Source organism: Myripristis murdjan, chromosome 16 (genome assembly GCF_902150065.1).
Source record: "Myripristis murdjan chromosome 16, fMyrMur1.1, whole genome shotgun sequence".
NCBI classification, from domain to species: domain Eukaryota; kingdom Metazoa; phylum Chordata; class Actinopteri; order Holocentriformes; family Holocentridae; genus Myripristis; species Myripristis murdjan.
Genome location: NC_043995.1, coordinates 32,464,415 through 32,485,054, shown reverse-complemented (window position 1 = coordinate 32,485,054; position 20,640 = coordinate 32,464,415). Strand labels below are relative to the sequence as shown.

Sequence of the window (20,640 nt, the reverse complement as noted above, 5' to 3'; positions counted from 1 at the left end):
CATTATTATTTATCTTTAAAGCTGTTTCTAGATTGTTTAACTCCCTTTATATTTTTTTCAAAAATATTTAAAAAATTGCATCTTAGGCTTTTGAAGATACACTTTTTTGTCTTTCTCAACCTTAACATATACATATTTTTTAAATAACCAAAAAGTAAAGAAAAGAGGAAATTATGTAAAATGATGTATTCAGAAATGTATAAATTATTAAGGTGTTTAGTGCTTGGTTTAGAATTGTGCTAATTAAAATTGCAATCATATTATCACTTTGTTCTGATTATGCAGCTGCAGCGCTGTGTGTGTGTGTGTGTGTGTGTGTGTGTGTGTTTGTGTGTGTGTAGAAACCTTCACACTGCACTCTGCCTTGCCTTGCGTTGCCGTGCGCGGCGGAGCGGAGCAGGATCTGTGTTCTGGACGTGTTGAACGGAGACGAGGTCGAGTTAAAGAAGGCGGCAGGTGCAACCTGGCCTCGTTTCCTCTCCTCTCACCTGCCCGTTTCTCTCACCTCTGAACTCACCTGGGAATACCTGCGGATTTGTCCTTGGTGCGGTCTTTACCACACACACACACACACACACACACACACACACACACACACACACACACACACACCTCATGTTCAATGGATCTGGGCTAATGAGGCGTCCCAGGCTGGGAATAGTGGGAAAGCAGGACATATCCATGCAGGCCGGCCAGTTATCTCGTTCCCTCTGCTGACCAGTTCCAAATTTACCCCCCACCCCGTCCCGCCGCTCCCCCCTCCCCCCTCCTGTCAGTGTGTTCGCTCTCTAGAGTGGTCGTTATTTCTGAGAAGTTGACGGGAAGAGAACCCTGTGTCCTCTCTGCACTCCTTTTTTTTTTTTTTTTTTTTTTTTAAAGAAATTAAATGCTTCTCTACTTTGTGAAACTGAAAATATAATGATGAAGGAATGAACACCTGACCCCCGATGATGGACTAATCAAACATTTGGTTGGAAATGGATTTGATCAGGTAGTCCGATTCCTTTTCCCTGGTTTTCGTAAACACACTTGGGAAAAACCACTGTGACAAAGAGGGGGGTGACACAGCTGGGTGAAATCATTTATTCTATATAAGGCCACTCCCACTGCCACGCCCCCTTTTTAAAACAGTTAATCAGCTGTCATCTGGCTCATGAAAGACCTTTCCATAAAATCTTGTGCACGTCTGTGAATCCATTTAGAAGTTATGCAGCTTTTGTGATAGGCCGCTGCCATTGCCATGCCCGCATGAACACACACACACACACACTTCTGGTTGCAGATAAAAACACTGAGAGGTGAAAACAGTCCAGGCTTTGAGCCACAACCAAGTGATTTTCAGAAGCACATAATGTCCTGAGACTGGCCTCTACACAACCTTTAACATACTGATCTGACTGTAATCTAACATTAATACCTATAAATAATGAAATGTAGGCACAGTCAGCAAGAATGGAAAAGTTATTTCATGAGGAGGTTTGCTCAAAACCAGGCACGGTGCCAAACAAAGACCTTGTTGTGGGGGAGAGTGCTAATGTCAGTACGCAGCATCAAAGTAGTAGCATCAAAGGGCAACATGTCAATTCGATTTGCAGCAAAACATTATTTTTTTTCTGTATCCTCATTACTATGGTGACGTATAGGCCCACTCTGAACTTCTCATCCTTTACAGATGTTGGCCTCATAAGATGGCAAACTTTATTCCACAGCTAATAAACTGCAGGCTGTTCATTCCCACTGCAGCTGAAAGTGTCTCAGTTCTGATTTTTCTTTTCATGTGACTCAGATCTGATGTTTTATAATCAGTATGAACAACAAAAAGCAGCATGGAATCACATTTTTATTAAGCTGAGATATCTTATGTATCTGAGCTGACATCAATTTAATATTTATGTAAACTGATCCACAATAAAAAGCCCTGCCTGCTGTTAATTTCTAATGTTAAATCTGTAATGTTTTTGTAAGGAGGTTTAGCAGAGTGTTGGCTGCACCTCTGTTGTGTATTCACTTCATTCTGCATGAACTTTAGCAACTGGGATGTTTGTCTGGTACTGGTAGTTATTTCTCAAATGCCATGTAAACAGAAAGCCGGTTTCTGTAACTGGAGCAATGGATTAAGAGAAATCGACATAAGGCAGATTTCTCTGGGAGAAACCAGATCACTGGGCCATGTACACCCTCTCACCACTTTCTGAATGACTTTCCATTTACGTATGTGAAAGGGTAGAGAGCGGATAAGGAAACTGACAGGATAAACACCTTACAATGTCTGGGCAAGGAAAAACTCATTCTACATCCAATGCTTAATCATTTTCTGTCAATGTTACCTACGATGAAAATATAAGGAAACAAGAGACACTGCCCTTGTCAAGTAAAGTCAAATACATCAGAACAACAACAAAGATACAGCTGATGACTGACTGAAGATCAAGTTTAACTTTATTTGTAGGCCTTGATTAGTGTTAACAGGGTCAGGTCTTTAAAAGCCCACAGTTTCTGGATCTCTTCCTGGTGAGAGGCAGACTGGGCCTGAGGAGCCATGATGGAGGCTTACCATTTTATGAAAAGCTTCAGTGATGCCCTGTGTTGTTTCTGTCTCAGTTCAGTGACAGACTATACTCACTGTCGTCACCTAATCCACACCTGAGGTCCCTCAAAGGGCCCGAAGGCATGTGGCCTGACTGGTTTTGTGCATTAAATTTGATCTATAGACTCAATGGCTGTGCTATGCTAAGCCTTAGTGTGCAGCATACCAGCTTGTGCTAAGGAGGTCATTATATAATTAATTGGTCATGTTGACAGTCCATTCTAAGGTTTAGATATACATTATACAGTAGATTTGCTCAAGGACATAGCCACATTGTTTCTTTGGTGCATCCCAGAGGTGTTAAATCTTGTTGCTCATCTGAACAGTACATTGCAGTGTCTTCAATGAAAAATGGGACCAGTCTAGTTGTACTAGTTTCTCCTGGCATTTAAGTGCTGCAAAAACAGTGATACACTTAACTGTTTGGCAGTAGCATCAATACATTTAGCCTAAAGTGGGAAACTGTTTGCTCAACTGATTGCATCCTCACAGCTGATAGTGAAACTCATTGTAGGTCAGTAGACGACCCCACTAAGAAAGCAGGTTCTTGCATGAGCCAGAAAGAGGCATTGGTTCTGTCCTGAGCCTGTAACACCAAGCATCAGTTCAGCTGAAATTAAAGAATCCCTTCATTGCATCTTCAAGGTTGAACACTAGTTTGAACCTACAGTTGAGACAAGACGCAGAATCACAAGCGTAAGATAAACTTATTTAATGCACAGGTCAACAAAGATCAGTTCCATGGAGTCTGCAGGGCAGCACCATCTGAAAAGAGAGGACTAGTTAGTTGACTTAAACTTCACACGAGCCACAGTATGGCAAAGGGTTCACATGTTGAACACATTTCTACAACTAAAATTCTGTACCTACATTCTGGCACTGAGTCAGTTGGATGCCTTAAGCACCCCATCCCCAGCTGATGGCATCGGGTGCTTCCATATCCATGCCAGGCCTTTGAGGTAATGAAAGGCATCAAGTTACTGCAACAGTGTGACAGTGATTTTGTGTCAGTCAAGAGCAGATAAAGCAATCACTCACCAGTCTGAGTACATATGAGATGGATCAGAGCCATAATTGTAGCTGGGCCGCTGGGGAGCCTGGGGACGCTTGGCCTGATAGCTGGGCACCTGGGGAGCCTGGGGACGCTTGGCCTGATAGCTGGGCCGCTGGGGAGCCTGGGGACGCTTGGCCTGATAGCTGGGCCGCTGGGGCTGGTAGCTAGGCTGCTGAGGTACCTGAGGCTGCTTGGACTGGTAGCTAGGCTGCTTGGGCTGGTAGCTAGGCTGCTTGGGCACCTGGGGTTTCTGGGTCTGGTAGCTAGGCTGCTGAGGTACCTGAGGCTGCTTGGACTGGTAGCTGGGCTGCTTAGGCACCTGGGGTTGGTAGCTGGGCTGCTGGGGCTGGTAGCTAGGCTGCTTGGACTGGTAGCTGGGTTTCTGGGGCTGGTAGCTAGGCTGCTTGGGCTGCTGAGGCTGGTAGCTAGGCTGCTTGGGCTGGTAGCTGGGTTTCTGGGGCTGGTAGCTGGGCTGCTGAGGCACCTGGGGTTGGTAGCTGGGCTGCTTGGGCTGCTGAGGCACCTGAGGCTGCTTGGACTGGTAGCTGGGTTTCTGGGGCTGGTAGCTAGGCTGCTTGGGCTGCTGAGGCACCTGAGGCTGGTAGCTAGGCTGCTTGGGCTGCTGAGGCACCTGAGGCTGGTAGCTAGGCTGCTTGGGCTGCTGAGGCACCTGAGGCTGCTGGGGCTGGTAGTTAGGCTGCTTGGGCTGCTGAGGCTGGTAGCTAGGCTGCTGAGGCACCTGGGGTTTCTGGGGCTGGTAGCTAGGCTGCTTGGGCTGCTGAGGCACCTGAGGCTGCTGAGGCACCTGGGGCTGCTTGGACTGGTAGCTGGGTTTCTGGGGCTGGTAGCTAGGCTGCTGAGGCACCTGGGGCTGCTTGGACTGGTAGCTGGGTTTCTGGGGCTGGTAGCTAGGCTGCTGAGGCACCTGAGGCTGCTTGGACTGGTAGCTGGGTTTCTGGGGCTGGTAGCTAGGCTGCTTGGGCTGCTGAGGCACCTGAGGCTGCTGGGGCTGGTAGCTAGGCTGCTGAGGCACCTGGGGCTGCTTGGACTGGTAGCTAGGCTGCTTGGGCTGCTGAGGCACCTGAGGCTGCTGGGGCTGGTAGCTAGGCTGCTGAGGCACCTGGGGTTTCTGGGGCTGGTAGCTAGGCTGCTGAGGCACCTGGGGCTGCTTGGACTGGTAGCTAGGCTGCTTGGGCTGCTGAGGCACCTGAGGCTGCTTGGACTGGTAGCTGGGCTGCTGAGGCACCTGGGGTTGGTAGCTGGGCTGCTTGGGCTGCTGAGGCACCTGGGGCTGCTTGGACTGGTAGCTGGGTTTCTGGGGCTGGTAGCTGGGCTGCTTGGGCTGCTGAGGCACCTGAGGCTGGTAGCTAGGCTGCTTGGGCTGCTGAGGCACCTGAGGCTGGTAGCTAGGCTGCTTGGGCTGCTGAGGCACCTGAGGCTGGTAGCTAGGCTGCTTGGGCTGCTGAGGCACCTGAGGCTGCTGAGGCAGCTGAGGCTGCTTGGACTGGTAGCTGGGTTTCTGGGGCTGGTAGCTGGGCTGCTGAGGCACCTGGGGCTGCTTGGACTGGTAGCTGGGTTTCTGGGGCTGGTAGCTAGGCTGCTGAGGCACCTGGGGCTGCTTGGACTGGTAGCTAGGCTGCTTGGGCTGCTGAGGCACCTGAGGCTGCTGGGGCTGGTAGCTAGGCTGCTGAGGCACCTGGGGTTTCTGGGGCTGGTAGCTAGGCTGCTGAGGCACCTGGGGCTGGTAGCTGGGCTGCTGAGGCACCTGGGGCTGGTAGCTGGGCTGCTTGGGCTGCTGAGGCACCTGAGGCTGCTTGGACTGGTAGCTGGGTTTCTGGGGCTGGTAGCTAGGCTGCTTGGGCTGCTGAGGCACCTGAGGCACCTGAGGCTGCTGGGGCTGGTAGCTAGGCTGCTTGGGCTGCTGAGGCACCTGGGGCTGCTTGGACTGGTAGCTGGGTTTCTGGGGCTGGTAGCTAGGCTGCTTGGGCTGCTGAGGCACCTGAGGCTGCTGGGGCTGATAGCTAGGCTGCTGAGGCACCTGGGGTTTCTGGGGCTGGTAGCTAGGCTGCTGAGGCACCTGGGGTTTCTGGGGCTGGTAGCTAGGCTGCTGAGGCACCTGAGGCTGCTTGGATTGGTAGCTGGGCTGCTGGGGCTGGTAGCTAGGCTGCTTAGGCTGGTAGCTAGGCTGCTGGGGCACCTGAGGCTGCTTGGATTGGTAGCTGGGCTGCTGGGGCTGGTAGCTAGGCTGCTTAGACTGGTAGCTAGGCTGCTGAGGCACCTGAGGCTGCTTGGACTGGTAGCTAGGCTGCTGAGGCACCTGAGGCTGCTTGGACTGGTAGCTAGGCTGCTTGGACACCTGGGGCTGGTAGCTGGGCTGCTTGGACACCTGGGGCTGGTAGCTGGGCTGCTTGGACACCTGGGGCCGCTGGGGCTGGTAGCTAGGCTGCTTGGACACCTGGGGCTGGTAGCTAGGCTGCTTGGACACCTGGGGCTGGTAGCTAGGCTGCTTGGACACCTGGGGCCGCTGGGGCTGGTAGCTAGGCTGCTTGGACACCTGGGGCCGCTGGGGCTGGTAGCTAGGCTGCTTGGACACCTGGGGCTGGTAGCTAGGCTGCTTGGGCCAGTTTCCACTATGACTGTTAAAGAAACTCAAGGCTGCATCAAAAGCAGCATGTGGCTGAGACCCTCTATAGTCAGAACCACTTTGGTAATGAGGAGTTTGCTCTTCAACATCTCTTGTCTTCTCAGAATAGGCCTCAGATCCAAAACTGAAAGCTGTTGGCAGAAATGTGTGTCAGTGGATGGAGTGTGTGAGGCAAACAGTTATTTAAATTATAGTTCTACTAACCATTTGTTCCATGTTCCCCCAGAACTACAAGAGACAACAGCAACACCCTAGAGACAAGGTTTTTAACAGTTAAAGGCCATCATTTACATCTGACATACAATATAACAAATCAGGTTTTTTAGAAAGAAAATTGATCACAATATCTCAACTCACCTCGAAAGCAATCCCATGGCCTCTGCCATAGCTCTGGATAGATGAAGCAGGAAAGCCAAGAACCAAGATCATGCACCAAACAACAGGAAGTGTCTCACCACACCAGCCTGGCATACTGCCTTCTGGACCTCCATTTAAACTGCTGAGACATCCAATCACCTTCTCCTCTGCCCAATTGGTTAGTTGGAAACAGCTGAACATTTTAGGGGTGTGGATCATTATTCAGCAGGTGTGTCCCATGCGCTGCTGCTGTTTGAAAATTCTCATATAAAATGAAATCACTTCTCCCATTTACTTCTCCCACTTCATTGCATAGCATATTGCATCTTGCATAACACAATGCATACTGCATTTTACTGCCAGTACAATGGAGCTAGCACAAAGTTTTTCAACTTTTTATCAAAATACTTCATGTGTTCACTAATAAGAATATTGAAAACATTTTGCTTTTCAGTTTGCTTACTATTGTGATCAATAAATTAGATATGTAGATCAATTTTGACTTTTTTCAAATAGTTGTTAATAATTGTTTCAGTCAGTAATAAAAAGATTTCTGATCAATCCCAATCATTTCAGGCTTCATACTTCCAGTTTAAGCCATGCCACCTCAGTTTTTCTCCACACCCTGCATGCGATGCCCAGCAACCCAGTCCACCGATTGGTTTGTTTACTTGCTGAATTTGCCCAATTGCCCAATGCCCTGTTAGCGAGGTGTTTTTAGTCTAAAGCCAGAGTTTGTCATGTCACAAAGACGGCTCTCTCTTTTGACCCGGCTTCATCGCCACAGAAACATATGCTGCAAACACAACCTGCTCCAGACCAGGTTATGTTCAGAGTTTGGGCTTAAAATAGGCTTTTTTCATGTTTACTTCAGGTAATACGTCTGATAACCCTTTAAATTTGGCACTGAATATCAGCCACAAAATGATATTTTCATGCATGGTCCTGATAAAAATCAACGCCTATCCCATATAGGGCTAATATTATATCAATTAAATTTATTTCACTTGATGCTGACAAAAACTACACTCATGTACATGTGTCCTTCCTTACAGGATAAATACAATTCTTGAGTGTAATGTTGAATTAATAGACATAAGATAATTTACAAATGTACACAATCCACAGTTTTCTGCAATTCAGTTAACATTCTTCTCTGGCCTTATTTGCAGCTACAGTAATCATTTTTTTGTACTCCTCATATCTCTCCATAATGACAGTTTGTTCCTCCTGGGTAAAGCAGTTTATCTTTCCCTCTCTTCACTGTGTACTGTCAGTCGGCTCAGAAGCTGCTGCGTGCGAGAACAAGCTCCTCGACTGAAACCAGAATGTGAGATGAAATAATAAAACAGAGAGTGGCTCCAGTTTAATAACCCTCCCCCTCCCTCCCCCTTCCTCCCTTTTGTCGTCTCAGTTTGCAGTAAATTAGCTGCCATTGTGCTGCCAGCCTCTGATCAGATGCAGCCGCGGCCTCCCAGCTGCCTGCAGGTCAGTCGGTGATCAGACCTGCCGGGCTCACTGACCTCAACGCGACAGCAGACGCTCGGCTGACGAGCGGCACGCAGCGAGGCGAGCCCGGCACACTCTCGAGGTGATGAAAGCTGTAAATATTTGATGCCTGTTTGTGAATAAAGAGAAGTGAGATGACACAGAGGCTGAAAGAGCCGAAAACCAGGAGTGACATCGAACTTTTTCTTTCTTACTTCTTTGCTTCTTCCCTTATTTCTGTTATTTCATCTGCTTGTTCTTTCTCTCTTTTTTTCTCTCATCACCACAGCCCTTCTTGTTTCTATTTACAGCACTGCTATATTTACTTTTTTAGGGCTTAATTGTGTCTTCTGTGTCAGGTATGTGTTATGTTGTGCAGCTCGCGACACAAAACACTCAAAAGGCACAATAACAAGGTGCCATTTAGCACCTCAGTCAGCCTGCGATCACAGCAGCTCAGTCTGCTCAGTCATGTTCACCAGCTGCCGAGCATAAAGCTTACCATCAAGGTAAGTCAACAAGAAATGAAACACCTGAGTTCAGAGCTGCAGAGCTGTGGCCCAGTACTTCTGTTCAGACGGTTTGCAGCGAGCCTCCATTCCCCCACTGGCCTGCGTTCATTTCCCGTGGCGTTTGGTGCCAGTTGGCCCCGCTCGGCCTGAATGAGTGACGTTGGACGTGGTGTAAATTTATCCTCTGAGATTTGCATAAACCAGCCATTCCACAGGAATTAAGAGACAAACAACAACAACATGAGGCAGGCCTGCAGCCACAACCCTGTGAGTCATGAAGTCGTCAGAAAAAATATTGAGTCTTTGCGTCGCCTCCAACCAGCACCATCTATGCGCCTCTCCTCCGGTTGGCGAGGATCTCCACTCTCAGTTTGGCCTCAAACAATCCCGTCTCTTCGTGTTGGTGACATTTCAGATTCTGGTTTTTAATGCGATTACTAATTAACAACACTTACAGAGGAAATGTCCTTGTTTTCACTGAATTCTGATTTTCCATGTACACTGTCTGCTCTGAAAAATAAAATTGAAGAACCATAAATTGAAGATAATTCTTTTTTTTTTTTTTCAACAGCACCATCACAGATTTGTGATAACTAAAGGTGTGTATTCTGCCACATGATGTTGTGAAAGATCACGTTGTAAATATGCCAAGCTATTAGAGCTGGAATATTTCCTCTGATGAAAAAACGCACAGCGACCCATGAAACAGACATGACTGACACGTCCTTTAAATAATTCACAGCACACAAACACAGATTAACTACCAGACCATGATGAATATTTTAACACACAATGCGCATTGAGAGAAATATGAAACTTTATCAGAATATTGATCAGACTTTGATCATTTATCAAATGCAGAATAAAAGTTTCACTTTAAGGCGGTGAACAGTTCAAAAGTTGGTTACCCATGTGCCCTACAGTTTGTTGTTTTACATCATTCATATGAAGCTGATTTTCATCACATTATAGTGCAGAATTATTGAATTTTAGTTAACAGGTTACTAGTTTTAATAAACAGGTGAATCAAACTGGTTAAAGCAGCCCGTATGGACCAGCAGACCCACAGCAGCTAAATCAGCCAGACGGACATGAATCCTTCAGGTTTGTGTCGAAGCACCAAAACTGGTCCGTCGGTGCGGCTGAACTCCTTGAACTGCTGAATTTTCACAGCAGCAGCAGCAGCAGCAGCAAACTCTCACAGATCACCTTGAAATCACAGCGTTCTTATCCTCAGCCACATTTCCCAGCCGGAGGATTCAGAGCAGCCAGCAGCCTCACGTGAACAGATTTCAGATTTCAGCAGCTTCATGTGTGTGTGAGGCTGCGTCCAGCTGTGCTTCTACTCCAGCCCTGTGAAACCTGAGGATTTAACCAAAAAAATATATCAGTAAAAACATAAATGAAATATAAATAAAATACTGATAAAGAAGAAGAAGAAGAAGAAGAAGAAGAATATATATTTAAAATTCAGTTACAGGAAAATTCCTATAAAATTAAGAATTTATATATATAAAAAAAGACTGAAGATACCAGCAAATTAGCTAAAAAAAAAAAAAAAAAGTAAAGTTACAAGAAAATAACGATGACATTAGCAAAAAAAAAAAAAAAAAAAAAAAAAGTAAAGGAAATGACTATAAAATTTGTAGAAAATACCAACAATAGGGGAAAAAAATATGAAAGAAATGACAAGAAAATTGAATTTATTATTATAATTATATGTGTTTATATGTTCCAGCAGTGTGGGGTTGGGGCTGTGATTCCTGGGTTTATGCTGCCCTCTGGTGGCCGTAATGTGGCACTACACCTCTCTCTCTCTCTCTCTCTCTCTCTCACACACACACACACACACGCACACACACACACACAAAAGGACCAGAGAATCCAAAGTAAATAACCAACAGCTGTTTCTTATGTGCTGAAGTGCTTTATAATAATCTTTGCTTATTTATTTTACGGAGCACTTTTCAAAATCCACGCAACAAAGTCCCTCACAAAGGCAGCAAAAAATGAATAAATAAATGAAAATTAAATAAAATAAATAAAACAAGCCATAAACTCATCAGGTTTAAAAACAATTTGGATCATAAAAACCAAAAATAAGATCCAAGTGAAACCTGGAGAGGCTGTCTGATAAAAGCATGTGTCAAGAGCTTTAGGGTGGAATATCCCTTTAACACTCAGGCTGCACCTCCCAGTCTGATCCACACGAGAGCAGCAGAGACAGACGACAGACAGGCGACAAACAGACAGACAAACAGACAGACAGACAGACAGACAGACAGTCAGACAGACAGGTTTTTAACACGTTCCTATAAATAAGCCTTAATCACACAGTGAATGAAACCTGATAATAACAACGTGAACAAATAAAAATAAAGTTTTGTTTGTAAAGTGATGCTGTCATCTGTCTGTCGTCTGTCTGTTGTCTGTGACCAGCAGACAACAGACAGACGACAGACAGACAGCAAGACAACAGACAGACAACAAACACACAACAGACAACAGACACACAACAGACAGACAACAAGACAACAGACAACAGACAGACACACAACAGACAGATAACAAGACAACAGACACACAACAGACAGACACACAACAGACAGATAACAAGACAACAGACACACAACAGACAGACACACAACAGACACACAACAGACAGACAACAAGACAACAGACAACAGACACACAACAGACAGACAGACAGACAGACAACAGACAAACAACAGACAGACAGACAGACAGACAACAGACACACAACAGACAGACAACAGACAACAGACAGAAAGACAACAAACAGACAACAAACACAAAAAAGACAGACAACAGACAGACAGACAACACACAGACAACAGACAGACATGATGATGATGAAAACAGACAGCAAGACAACAGAAAGACAACAGACAGACAACAAGCACACAACAGACAACAGACACACAACAGACAACAGACAGACAACAAGACAACAGACACACAACAGAGAGACAACAAGACAACAGACACACAACAGAGAGACAACAAGACAACAGACACACAACAGACAGACACACAACAGACAGAAAACAGACAGACAGACAGACAGACAGTGTTTAGTTCACTGAAACAGGCACAACCTGAAGTTCAGCAACTCCACAGTGAAGGTGACATGCAGAATGTTTTGCAACACACACACACACACACACACACACACACACACACACACACACACACACCGGCCCAGCTGCTCTCACTGATGGTTTTGTTCTTTTGTCCCGGTGAGCCGACGAGCTGGAACACCTTGACCCACTTTAAGGTTCTTTAGAAACGCAGCGACCCGACCCGACACACGGCGGCCTGCACCGAGGACAACAACAACAACAACAACAACAACAACAACAACAACAACAACAACAACAAAACCACTGGACGAGGCGGTGAAGGAAAAGTGTGTGACAGCCTCTGAAACCCAGGATCCCGGGGGTGGGCTTTTATTTTGACAGGACTCTTTATTTCTTTTGTTGAAAGATTTTTTTAATCGCTACTCTGGCCTATGGATATGAATTTTTTTATGAGAAAAAAACTCAGCAGTTCTGATATTATAAAGTCACTAATTTGCAAGAAAAGGCAAGAAAAACTTAGAAATTCTAAGATTAAAGTCGTAAATTCATGAGAAAATAACTCAAAAAATCTGAGATTATAAAATCGCAAAATTATGAGAAAAAATTCTGAAAAATAGCTCCAAAATTGTTTTTCCCGCATTGGCCCTGATATGCTGTCATATATATATATATATATATATATATATAAAATAATAAAAATCCTAATTATAATCCCTAACCATTGCCATAAAAATGAAGGAATGCAGTTTTTCATGGTGCAGCTTTTATTGTGAAATTTTCAAATGACAAAAAGTGGAACCAACAAAGCAGAAGCAGCTTCCTCTTCTCATCCTCACCGACTGAGCTTTTATTGTGAAAGGCTCCACGGTGCTGTCATTGATCATCTGTTCTCTGTTATGGATCTGATTTAAAATGCACTACTCAGTTACAGTAACATGAGGAAATGTGTTTAGTTATTTCCACCTCTTAAAGTTGATGTCCCCGCTCTGGTGGTTGTTGAAAAGCATTCTGGGAAATGTAGTAAATCACAAACTGCGGTAGAAGACGGATGATAGATGACAGTGAAGGGGATCTGAGGAGGATTATAATTATAATTATAATTAAAAATATAATTATAGTTATAATTTAGCTTCCTGGCTGTATAGCTACCCTCCATGTAAAAGCCTTTTCCAGACTTGAGACACGAGTCGGAGCCGTCACCGCTGGATGGAAAAGTTAAAAAGATAAAAAGACCCAGAGTGCAGAAGGCATGAAGTAAATAAAGTTCTGATTCCTGCTTTTTTCACATTTCGATGCATCTTTATTTTCAAAGCTGTCCTGTAAACTACAAGGAATATCAGGTCGGTGCTGATCTCAGTGTTTTCTGCCATGAACCAAGTAATATGAAAATATAGATTTCAGTTTAATAAAAGATGTTGATGTCCATAGCCGTCAAAATCACACGCTTATTGTGGAGAAAACAACCTGAATCTCTCCTATCATTATTATTTTTAGTATTATTGCTATCAGTAGTGGTAGTATTTTCTCTCCATATCTTATTTCTGACCTTTTTCCATTTATTTCTGTGACCTCTGACCTGAAAATGATCTCCCTAAACATGGAAAGCCGTTCCTTCTGCTTTCTTCTCCTGTGTCGTGTTTCCTCCCCAGGCAGCTCTGCTCACATCTGATCACTGCAGGCATGTTTGTGACCTCTGACCTTTGACCTCCAGGCTGCTGGTTTGTCCCGTCGCCGCCGAACCCGACCCCGACCCCGACCCCGACCCCGACCCTGCTGCTGTCCTCAGTGTGAGCCTGTCTGGTTCAGAGCAGCAGCTAAACGAGGCAGGACGATCAAACATAGAAAGTGCTGTGTCACCTTTTCCACAAAAGAGGGAGAGAGAGAGAGAGAGAGAGAGAGAGAGAGAGAGAGAGAGAGAGAGAGAGAGAGAGAGAGAGAGAGAGAGAGAGAGAGAGAGAGAGCTCCCAGTCACATTTGCAGCTTTGCTATTTTTACTTCTTGGTTTGTGCTCTGCTTGCGTCAGGCTGCCTGTGTGGGAGGCTGAGCTGAGAGCCAGGAGCTGCTAATTCACATCGATGATAAAAAAAAAAAAAAAAAACGACTCAGGGAGGGAATAAAAAAAGCAACGAATGAATGGAATCAAAGAAGAAAGTGTTCAGTGCCAGCTGTGCACGTCACGTCTGTCCAGGCCGTACCTGGACGGGTGGACGTGTCCTTGATCGGCGCTGAACAGTCTCTGTTGCTTTGAAAGTCACTTATCAAAGAAACATCCAGCTCCTTTAAGACGCTTTTCCTGCCTTTTCTCCATTCATATCCTTAGAAAATTAACACTTTACATCTTTTTTTGGCTGCTGGTCAGACTGAGGAAGCAATTTGATCACTTCCCATGATGCTTTGTCAGTATTTTTTGATTTTTGCCAAAGTAATTAATTGAAATAAAAAGCCAGCAGCTTCAATCAGCAGTGAGAATGATCATTAGTTGTGTCCTCTCAGCTGGAGACGGGTCCTCTTCCCCGGCCTGAGCGGGACGGGTCGTCACCATGCCAAACATCACACAGGACAAGGAGGAGGAGGGAAAAGGCCCCAACATGATGTCAGCCGCCTGTCAGGCCGCCGTGAACAGGCAGGGAGCGGACAGCAGGGGGAGCCAGCGGACACCAGGTGCAGGGAGAAAACCGCTGTAGCAAAACATGTTTTTCACTGCTGGTGTCATGCCTGCCTGCTGTGATCCACTGGGAGTATTTATAGCATGATAATGAGCGTGTGTCCTTCAACACCACGCCGGCCACACTCTCACAGGAAAGAGAGGAGGAGGACGACGAGGAAGGAGGGGGTCCATATTTTCAGGATTAAAATATATAGGCCAAGGGGTTTAAGTCTGCCTACACAGCAGGGATATAAAACATCCAGTTATCCAGCCAAACAGCTTCACCGAGGAGGGGAGATAAGTTTGTGTGTTCAGAAAACTTGCAGTATCATCTTAAAAGGCCACAACCTGCAGGCTCGCTTTGTCACAGTCACAGCAGCAGAGAGACTACAGAGAGACAGGGGTTTGGAAAAAAGTGTTTATTAAGACACCAAAAAAAGCCCTGAATACTCAGGCACATTATAAAATACTTCGTTACGAAGCAGTCATGGTGATTTTCTTTACACAGAGAGAAACGAGGAAAATGAAATGAACTCCACACTGGAATTCTCAACCCAAAAAAAAAAAAAAAAAAAAAGGTGAAGCACCACAAAGTACTGTCGTCGTGTGATGGCCGACCTTTTCCCAGCATTACAAACAAGATAGTACACGTTACAAATCACCCAGCCCAAGTGGGAACAAAACACCACATTTTCTTTTCCCCCAACCCCCCCACATGGTGAGATGGTCGTGTGTGTCCCCCTGTGATTTTTTTTTTTTTTTTTAAAGAAGAAAATGCCAAGCTGCCATTAACAGAGCTGCAGGTTCTTCCTCTGCACAGCAACACAACAGAGGCTCGTTTTCCTGATTAGTTCCCCCTCTCTGGCTGAAGTTGAGCTAAATGAGCAGCTGCTCGCTCCTGGACTTTCATGGCACATGGACTAAAAAGAGGCAAACCGTCTTCACAAACCCAACCTGACATGAGAAAAAACAAAACAAAAACAAAACAAAACGAGGGGAGGCACTTCCTCTGCTCTGTAACACCCAGCAACACAGACTGTAAACAAAGTCAGAGGGAACAAACCTCCCACACAACACACCCGGGCTGAACCACGGCTCACTATCATATCCTCCTCTAGATATGAACATGAGCGATATTACCGCCTCAAAACGCAACGATATGGACAAAATCAAATTTAGAGTTTAGCTTGAGACACTGATTGATCTGTTCTGGTCAATAAAACAGATGAAAAAAAAAAAAAGAAGCATTTTCTCCATCCATTTGAATAAAGCTCCATTCTCACTGGTGTCACGCTCAACATTTCAAATAAGTGTGAACTCATGTGGCATTTTGTCCATAACGTGCAGCCCTACCACACACACACACACACACACACACACACACACACACACACACACACACACACACACAAATCAGTGATCTGGGAATGGCAAGTTTACACTTCAGCCATAATTTCCACACACACACACACACACACACACACTCCCCTGACCCCACAATAACATGAAGTGAAGCAGGGCTGCGGTGTGTAAGACTTCCCGTCTCTGTTCACAAGTCAAACAGACAGACGGAGCTCCGCAGTCAGGAGGAGCTTTGTGTTGTGCTCCCCCCTCTCAGGGCTCAGGAGGCCGGCCTGACCTCGCAGCTTCCAGGCCCCTCAGGTGGCGCTTCGCTCCGTCCGTCCCCGGGCAGGTACAGCGAGCACTTCCCTGAACGTGTGACCCACAGGGAGACGTTCAAACATAAACAACATGGCTGACAGCCGGGCGGCTAGCCGTAGCGAATGGTTGGGGGGAGGAGGAGGAGGAGGAGGAGGAGGGGGGACCGGATGGAGGAAAAAAACGGATGCATTTAGAAAAACGTAGCTACCGATCCTGTGACATTTAATAGTTACTCTAGACATTTTCTTTCTTTCTTTTTTGTTGTTTTTTTTTGTAAATAGTCTCAGTCCGTGTGTGTCCAGAGGTCTCGGCTGGGAGGTAAGGTTGTGTCCGTGTCGCCTCAACATCAGCACGGCACGTTGTCGGCCGCCTTGGGGAAGTCTCCACAGTCCTGCAGCCTCCGCACGGCTTCTTTAATCAGGTTCCCCGACAGGATGAGCTCCTGCAGCAGCCGGTGCGGGTCGTCCTCCTCCACGCTGATGCGCTTTTTGCTCCAGGGCTTCATGTGGTCCCACTCCTGGTCGCTGGACCCGGGGATGTTGTACGGGCTCGCCCTGCTGCTGCCGCCGCGGTGCCCCCGGTTCCGGAGCCGCATGCAGCAGCCGTGGCGCTTCTGCATGGCCGCCTCGCCGCTCAGGAGGGTCGCCGGTTTGACGCCACCACCGCCGCCGCCGCCGCTGCCGCCGCCGCTGAGCCCGTGGAGACACGACACCGACACGGACATGGTCTTCTGGTGGTTGCCGCTATTGTTGTGGAGCTGCAGCGCCTCGCCGATTTTCGTGACCAGCGCGTCCACCTCCTTGGAGTCGACGGTGACGGACTGCTCCAGAAAGATGTAGTTCTCCTTCCGGCAAGGCATCTTCCGCAGAAATGTGTCCGAGTTAAACGGCGTTTCTGCCTGTTTTTTTTTGTGTTTTTCTTTGTCGGTATGAATGAGAGCCGCGGGCCGCTCCTCGCTCTCACCACGCTGCTCGGCAGTAAGCAACAAGACCAGTTGATTTGTAAACAATGGATGACGCGTCCTGGACTCTACCATTTGCACCAGTAAGACAGGGGGGGGGGTTCACAAAATAAAATAACTCCTCCGCTAACACATCACACACGCAGCGGATCGGTGCGCTTCATCCGTACTGTTTTAACGTGAAATTTTATTTCCTAGAGTTTTTGGTGACTTCTGCTATTTAAGTGTTATTTTTTAGCAACGCCCGGCATTACCGCATCTCCCCCGATCGCGCTCCGCCTTGCACTCCTCCGCCCAAATGGACATTACATAACTCGTAAGTGTCTGCCGCTGTCTGTCCAGGCAAAATAAACAATGCACAGCTTTATGAAATCACGTTGACCCTGTTTTTTTTTTTTCCTCGAAACGAATCGCTCTTTTTATTTCACCCGGTGACACCAACAACATGCAAACACACAGGATTAAATGAATAAAAATATATAATAAATGCACCATGATAAATATGTATAACTCGCATCAAAGCAAAACTGGCATGTCTTTGTTCACATAGAAATATTGCTCCATTAATTCAGACAGACACCCATGTGCACGTCGCCGTGCTTGTGTGGGTTAACAGTCACATTTCTGTGCACGCTAACCTCAAAATATCCCGTCATGTAAACTATATCCGAATGCACACACATGCAGAAATGCTCGCGTGGACTATAAATATGAAGATGCGCGAGGCCGGAGCCGCCCAGGCGTCAAAATAGCAGCATCTTTACAGTGACAATGGCAGCGAGAGGGGGGCCGTGTGAGGGAGAACACGGTGTACATTTCTGTTTCTCAGAAGCTCCGACTGAACCTGAATGCTCCAGTCAAAGAGCGCCTCATGACCATATAAGGTGCTACTATCACTGCCACGTGGTACCCAGCCAATCAGAGGGCGCGGCCGGGCTTCCTGTGTTTTCCCCGGCACACACACACACAAACCGCACTTCAATCCAATTTGAATTATAAAAAGCTTTACTAAAACCGAGCGTGGAAAAATAAAATATTTTGGTGAATAGAATAAAATTAGAAAAATATGAGGAAAATAAAAACGGGCTCAATGGAATTAAAACTGAGATCAGCACCTCTGATAAAATATTTGATGATGATTTGATGATTTTCAGTGGAAGTGTTTTGGGTCAAGGCCATACTGAGAGTTTGTATGAACTGGGAAAAAAAAAAAAAAAAAAAAAAAAAAAAAAAAAATATATATATATATATATATATATATATATATATATATATATATATATATATATATATATATATATTTAAAAATTAAGTGAGGAGGAAAGTTTGAAAGCTGTTGTTATTTCTCATTGAATTAATCATAGAACAACAACAACAACAATAACAATAATAATAATAATAATAATAATAAATCCGTCTCCTCCAGTACTTCCGGGGTCAGTGAAGCAGCCCAGTGACTCTCTCTTGATGTGATGGTCCCACTGTGAGAAGCAGCTGTTTTCCCTGTTTGGTGAAACACTCTCGACCACATGACGTCATGCCAACACACACCAGGAAACTCCTGAGCTAATTCTCCAGCTATGTGTGTGTGTGTGTGTTTGAGTGTGAGTGAGTGTGTGTGTGTGTGAGAGTGCTTGTTTTTGCCTTCCTGTTGGCTGGAGACATGAATAATGACTCCGGACACATTCCTGATCCATGACGGTCAGAATGGCAAAACTAAAACAGCAAACCAAAGATAAATAAATAAATAAATGAATGAATATATAACATTTACAGTTGCAAGCAATACAGTCAAATACAAAAAAAAAAAAAAAAAAATGTTGTTTCAATTCCTGTAAGCAAGGATGTGTGTTTTGAGTTGTTCAGTTGAGTCACGGTTTCACACCCTGCCATCGACACACACACACACACACACACACACACACAAACACACACACACACACACACTTCCACTGTTGAATTGTGTGTTTGATGTGAAAAGCTTGTTCGCAGGGAAGTGAGCAGTGTGAAAACTGGGTCACACACTTCCTCATTCCTTCCTGTGTGTGAGTCAGCGCTGCCTGTAAACAGCCTGCCGGCCTGCAACAACAATTCCTGTTTGTCTGCAACGCAAACGCAAACGCCAGCTGCTTTCTCACACTTCACTCGAACCGACTGCCACTGCCGGAATGGTGTGTGTGTGTGTGTGTGTGTGTGTGTGTGTGACCCTGTGTGTGTGTGTGTTGAACTTGTCCTTCAGTGTGTGAGAGAGAACCAGATAAACCCCAACAACTCCTGTGTTTTGAGATAATGTGGGTGTCATGTCCAAAAGACTGGTGAAAAATCTGCAGAAATAAAGTCTAGAAGAAAAAAAAATATGGGTAACACTTTACAATAAGAGTACACCAATTAACGTTAGTTAATGTTAGTTAATGCCGTAATGGTTAATTAACTGTTAGTTAATGATTATTATGGCATTTACTAATGTTAATAATATCTACAATAACCCTTAAATAACATATAAATTAATACCTTAGCATGAACAGCATTAGTAAATGATTCTTAGACACATTAGTTAACGGTTAGTTAGTTGTTACTTCATGTTTATTACCTGTTACTTTATGTTTATTACCTGTTACTTTATGTTTATTACCTGTTACTTCATGTTTATTACTGCATTAACTAACGTTAATAGTTGTACTCTTTTTGTAAAGTGTTACCAAAATATTTTCATGTGGCCTACAGGTCGACCACTGAGTGAAGGATAATCCACTCAGTGTTGTCATTTTTATAATTTACAGCAGAGTTTCACTAAAATAAGGCCAACGTGACCAAACCCGACCTGCACCTGAGGATGATTTCTATATTTTTGTCTGAACCGAACAGAGTCACTAAAAACACAGGAACAGACACAGATCTGTGTCGGCTGATGCAGATGATGTGAATTTACGTGAAACTGGCATCATTCCTGTGAACTGAAAATTTTCAACTTGAATGAAAAATTTGCGTCTGTGTTTGTGTGACAGGTAGTGAATGTAGAACGGCCATTAAACTTGAGCTGGACTAAAGGTGCATTACACGATTTTAGCACACGCCCACCCTCCAGCCAATCAGAGACCAATATTCACCCAGACCATAATCCAGTGGTTTTCAAACCTTGTTTATTAATAGGCCTGTTTCCACTGCTGGAACTTCGGGGTAATTTTACGGGGCCGGGGCCACTGTCATGTGTCTCCACCACCGGAACCACCCCGAAGGAGAGAGTTCAGGAACCTTTACAGGGGCTAAAAAACAGCTCTGCCTCGGGGTAGGGACTCTGAGCAGCCCCGAAAAACTCCCGGGTGGGGCAGCGGCTTGGGGTTTACTTGGTGCTGACTGGATTTACTCTGGGCGCGATGTGGTGTCAACAGAAAACAACAAAATAGCCGGACGCTAGCGTTAGCTTTAGCTAGCGTTAGCTTTAGCTAGCGTTAGCAACATGGCCAACACTACCAAGCTAACGCTAACATGCTAGCTAATGCTAACAACACACTTTTTAGCCGGCATTTTAGGGACGCTAACATTAGCTTTAGAGAACATTAGCTAACACTAACAACAGGCTTTTTTAACAACACGCATTTTGATGCCCCGGTCATGGTCGCTCAG

At 45.5% G+C, this 20,640-nt stretch overlaps 2 protein-coding genes across 20 annotated transcripts; both read right to left on the bottom strand.

Annotated features, from left to right (window-relative positions):
• Positions 1-3,284: 3,284 nt before the first annotated feature.
• LOC115374093 (DNA-directed RNA polymerase II subunit RPB1-like) lies at positions 3,285-6,795 on the bottom strand. 19 transcript variants are annotated; one of them, XM_030072846.1, is made up of 12 exons: positions 6,643-6,795; positions 6,490-6,536; positions 6,235-6,416; positions 5,998-6,096; positions 5,698-5,928; positions 5,074-5,103; positions 4,723-4,887; positions 4,101-4,233; positions 3,847-3,896; positions 3,626-3,756; positions 3,458-3,539; positions 3,285-3,352 (listed from the first exon to the last, which is right to left on the bottom strand). In XM_030072846.1, exons 1-11 carry the CDS (start codon positions 6,669-6,671, stop codon positions 3,485-3,487), a joined length of 1,152 nt encoding a protein of 383 aa, XP_029928706.1. In that variant the 5' UTR covers positions 6,672-6,795; the 3' UTR covers positions 3,285-3,352; positions 3,458-3,484. The 19 variants fall into 19 exon arrangements, with proteins under 19 accessions (XP_029928706.1, XP_029928699.1, XP_029928703.1 ...); XM_030072839.1 differs by having other exon boundaries at positions 3,847-4,043; positions 4,146-4,233; XM_030072843.1 differs by lacking the exon at positions 3,847-3,896 and adding an exon at positions 3,920-4,043 and having other exon boundaries at positions 3,626-3,751; positions 4,146-4,233.
• An 8,002-nt stretch (positions 6,796-14,797) lies between these two features.
• gbp (glycogen synthase kinase binding protein) lies at positions 14,798-17,043 on the bottom strand. The gene has a single exon (XM_030072863.1). The coding sequence runs from the start codon at positions 16,912-16,914 to the stop codon at positions 16,402-16,404; it is 513 nt and encodes a 170-aa protein (XP_029928723.1). The 5' UTR covers positions 16,915-17,043; the 3' UTR covers positions 14,798-16,401.
• Positions 17,044-20,640: the final 3,597 nt, after the last annotated feature.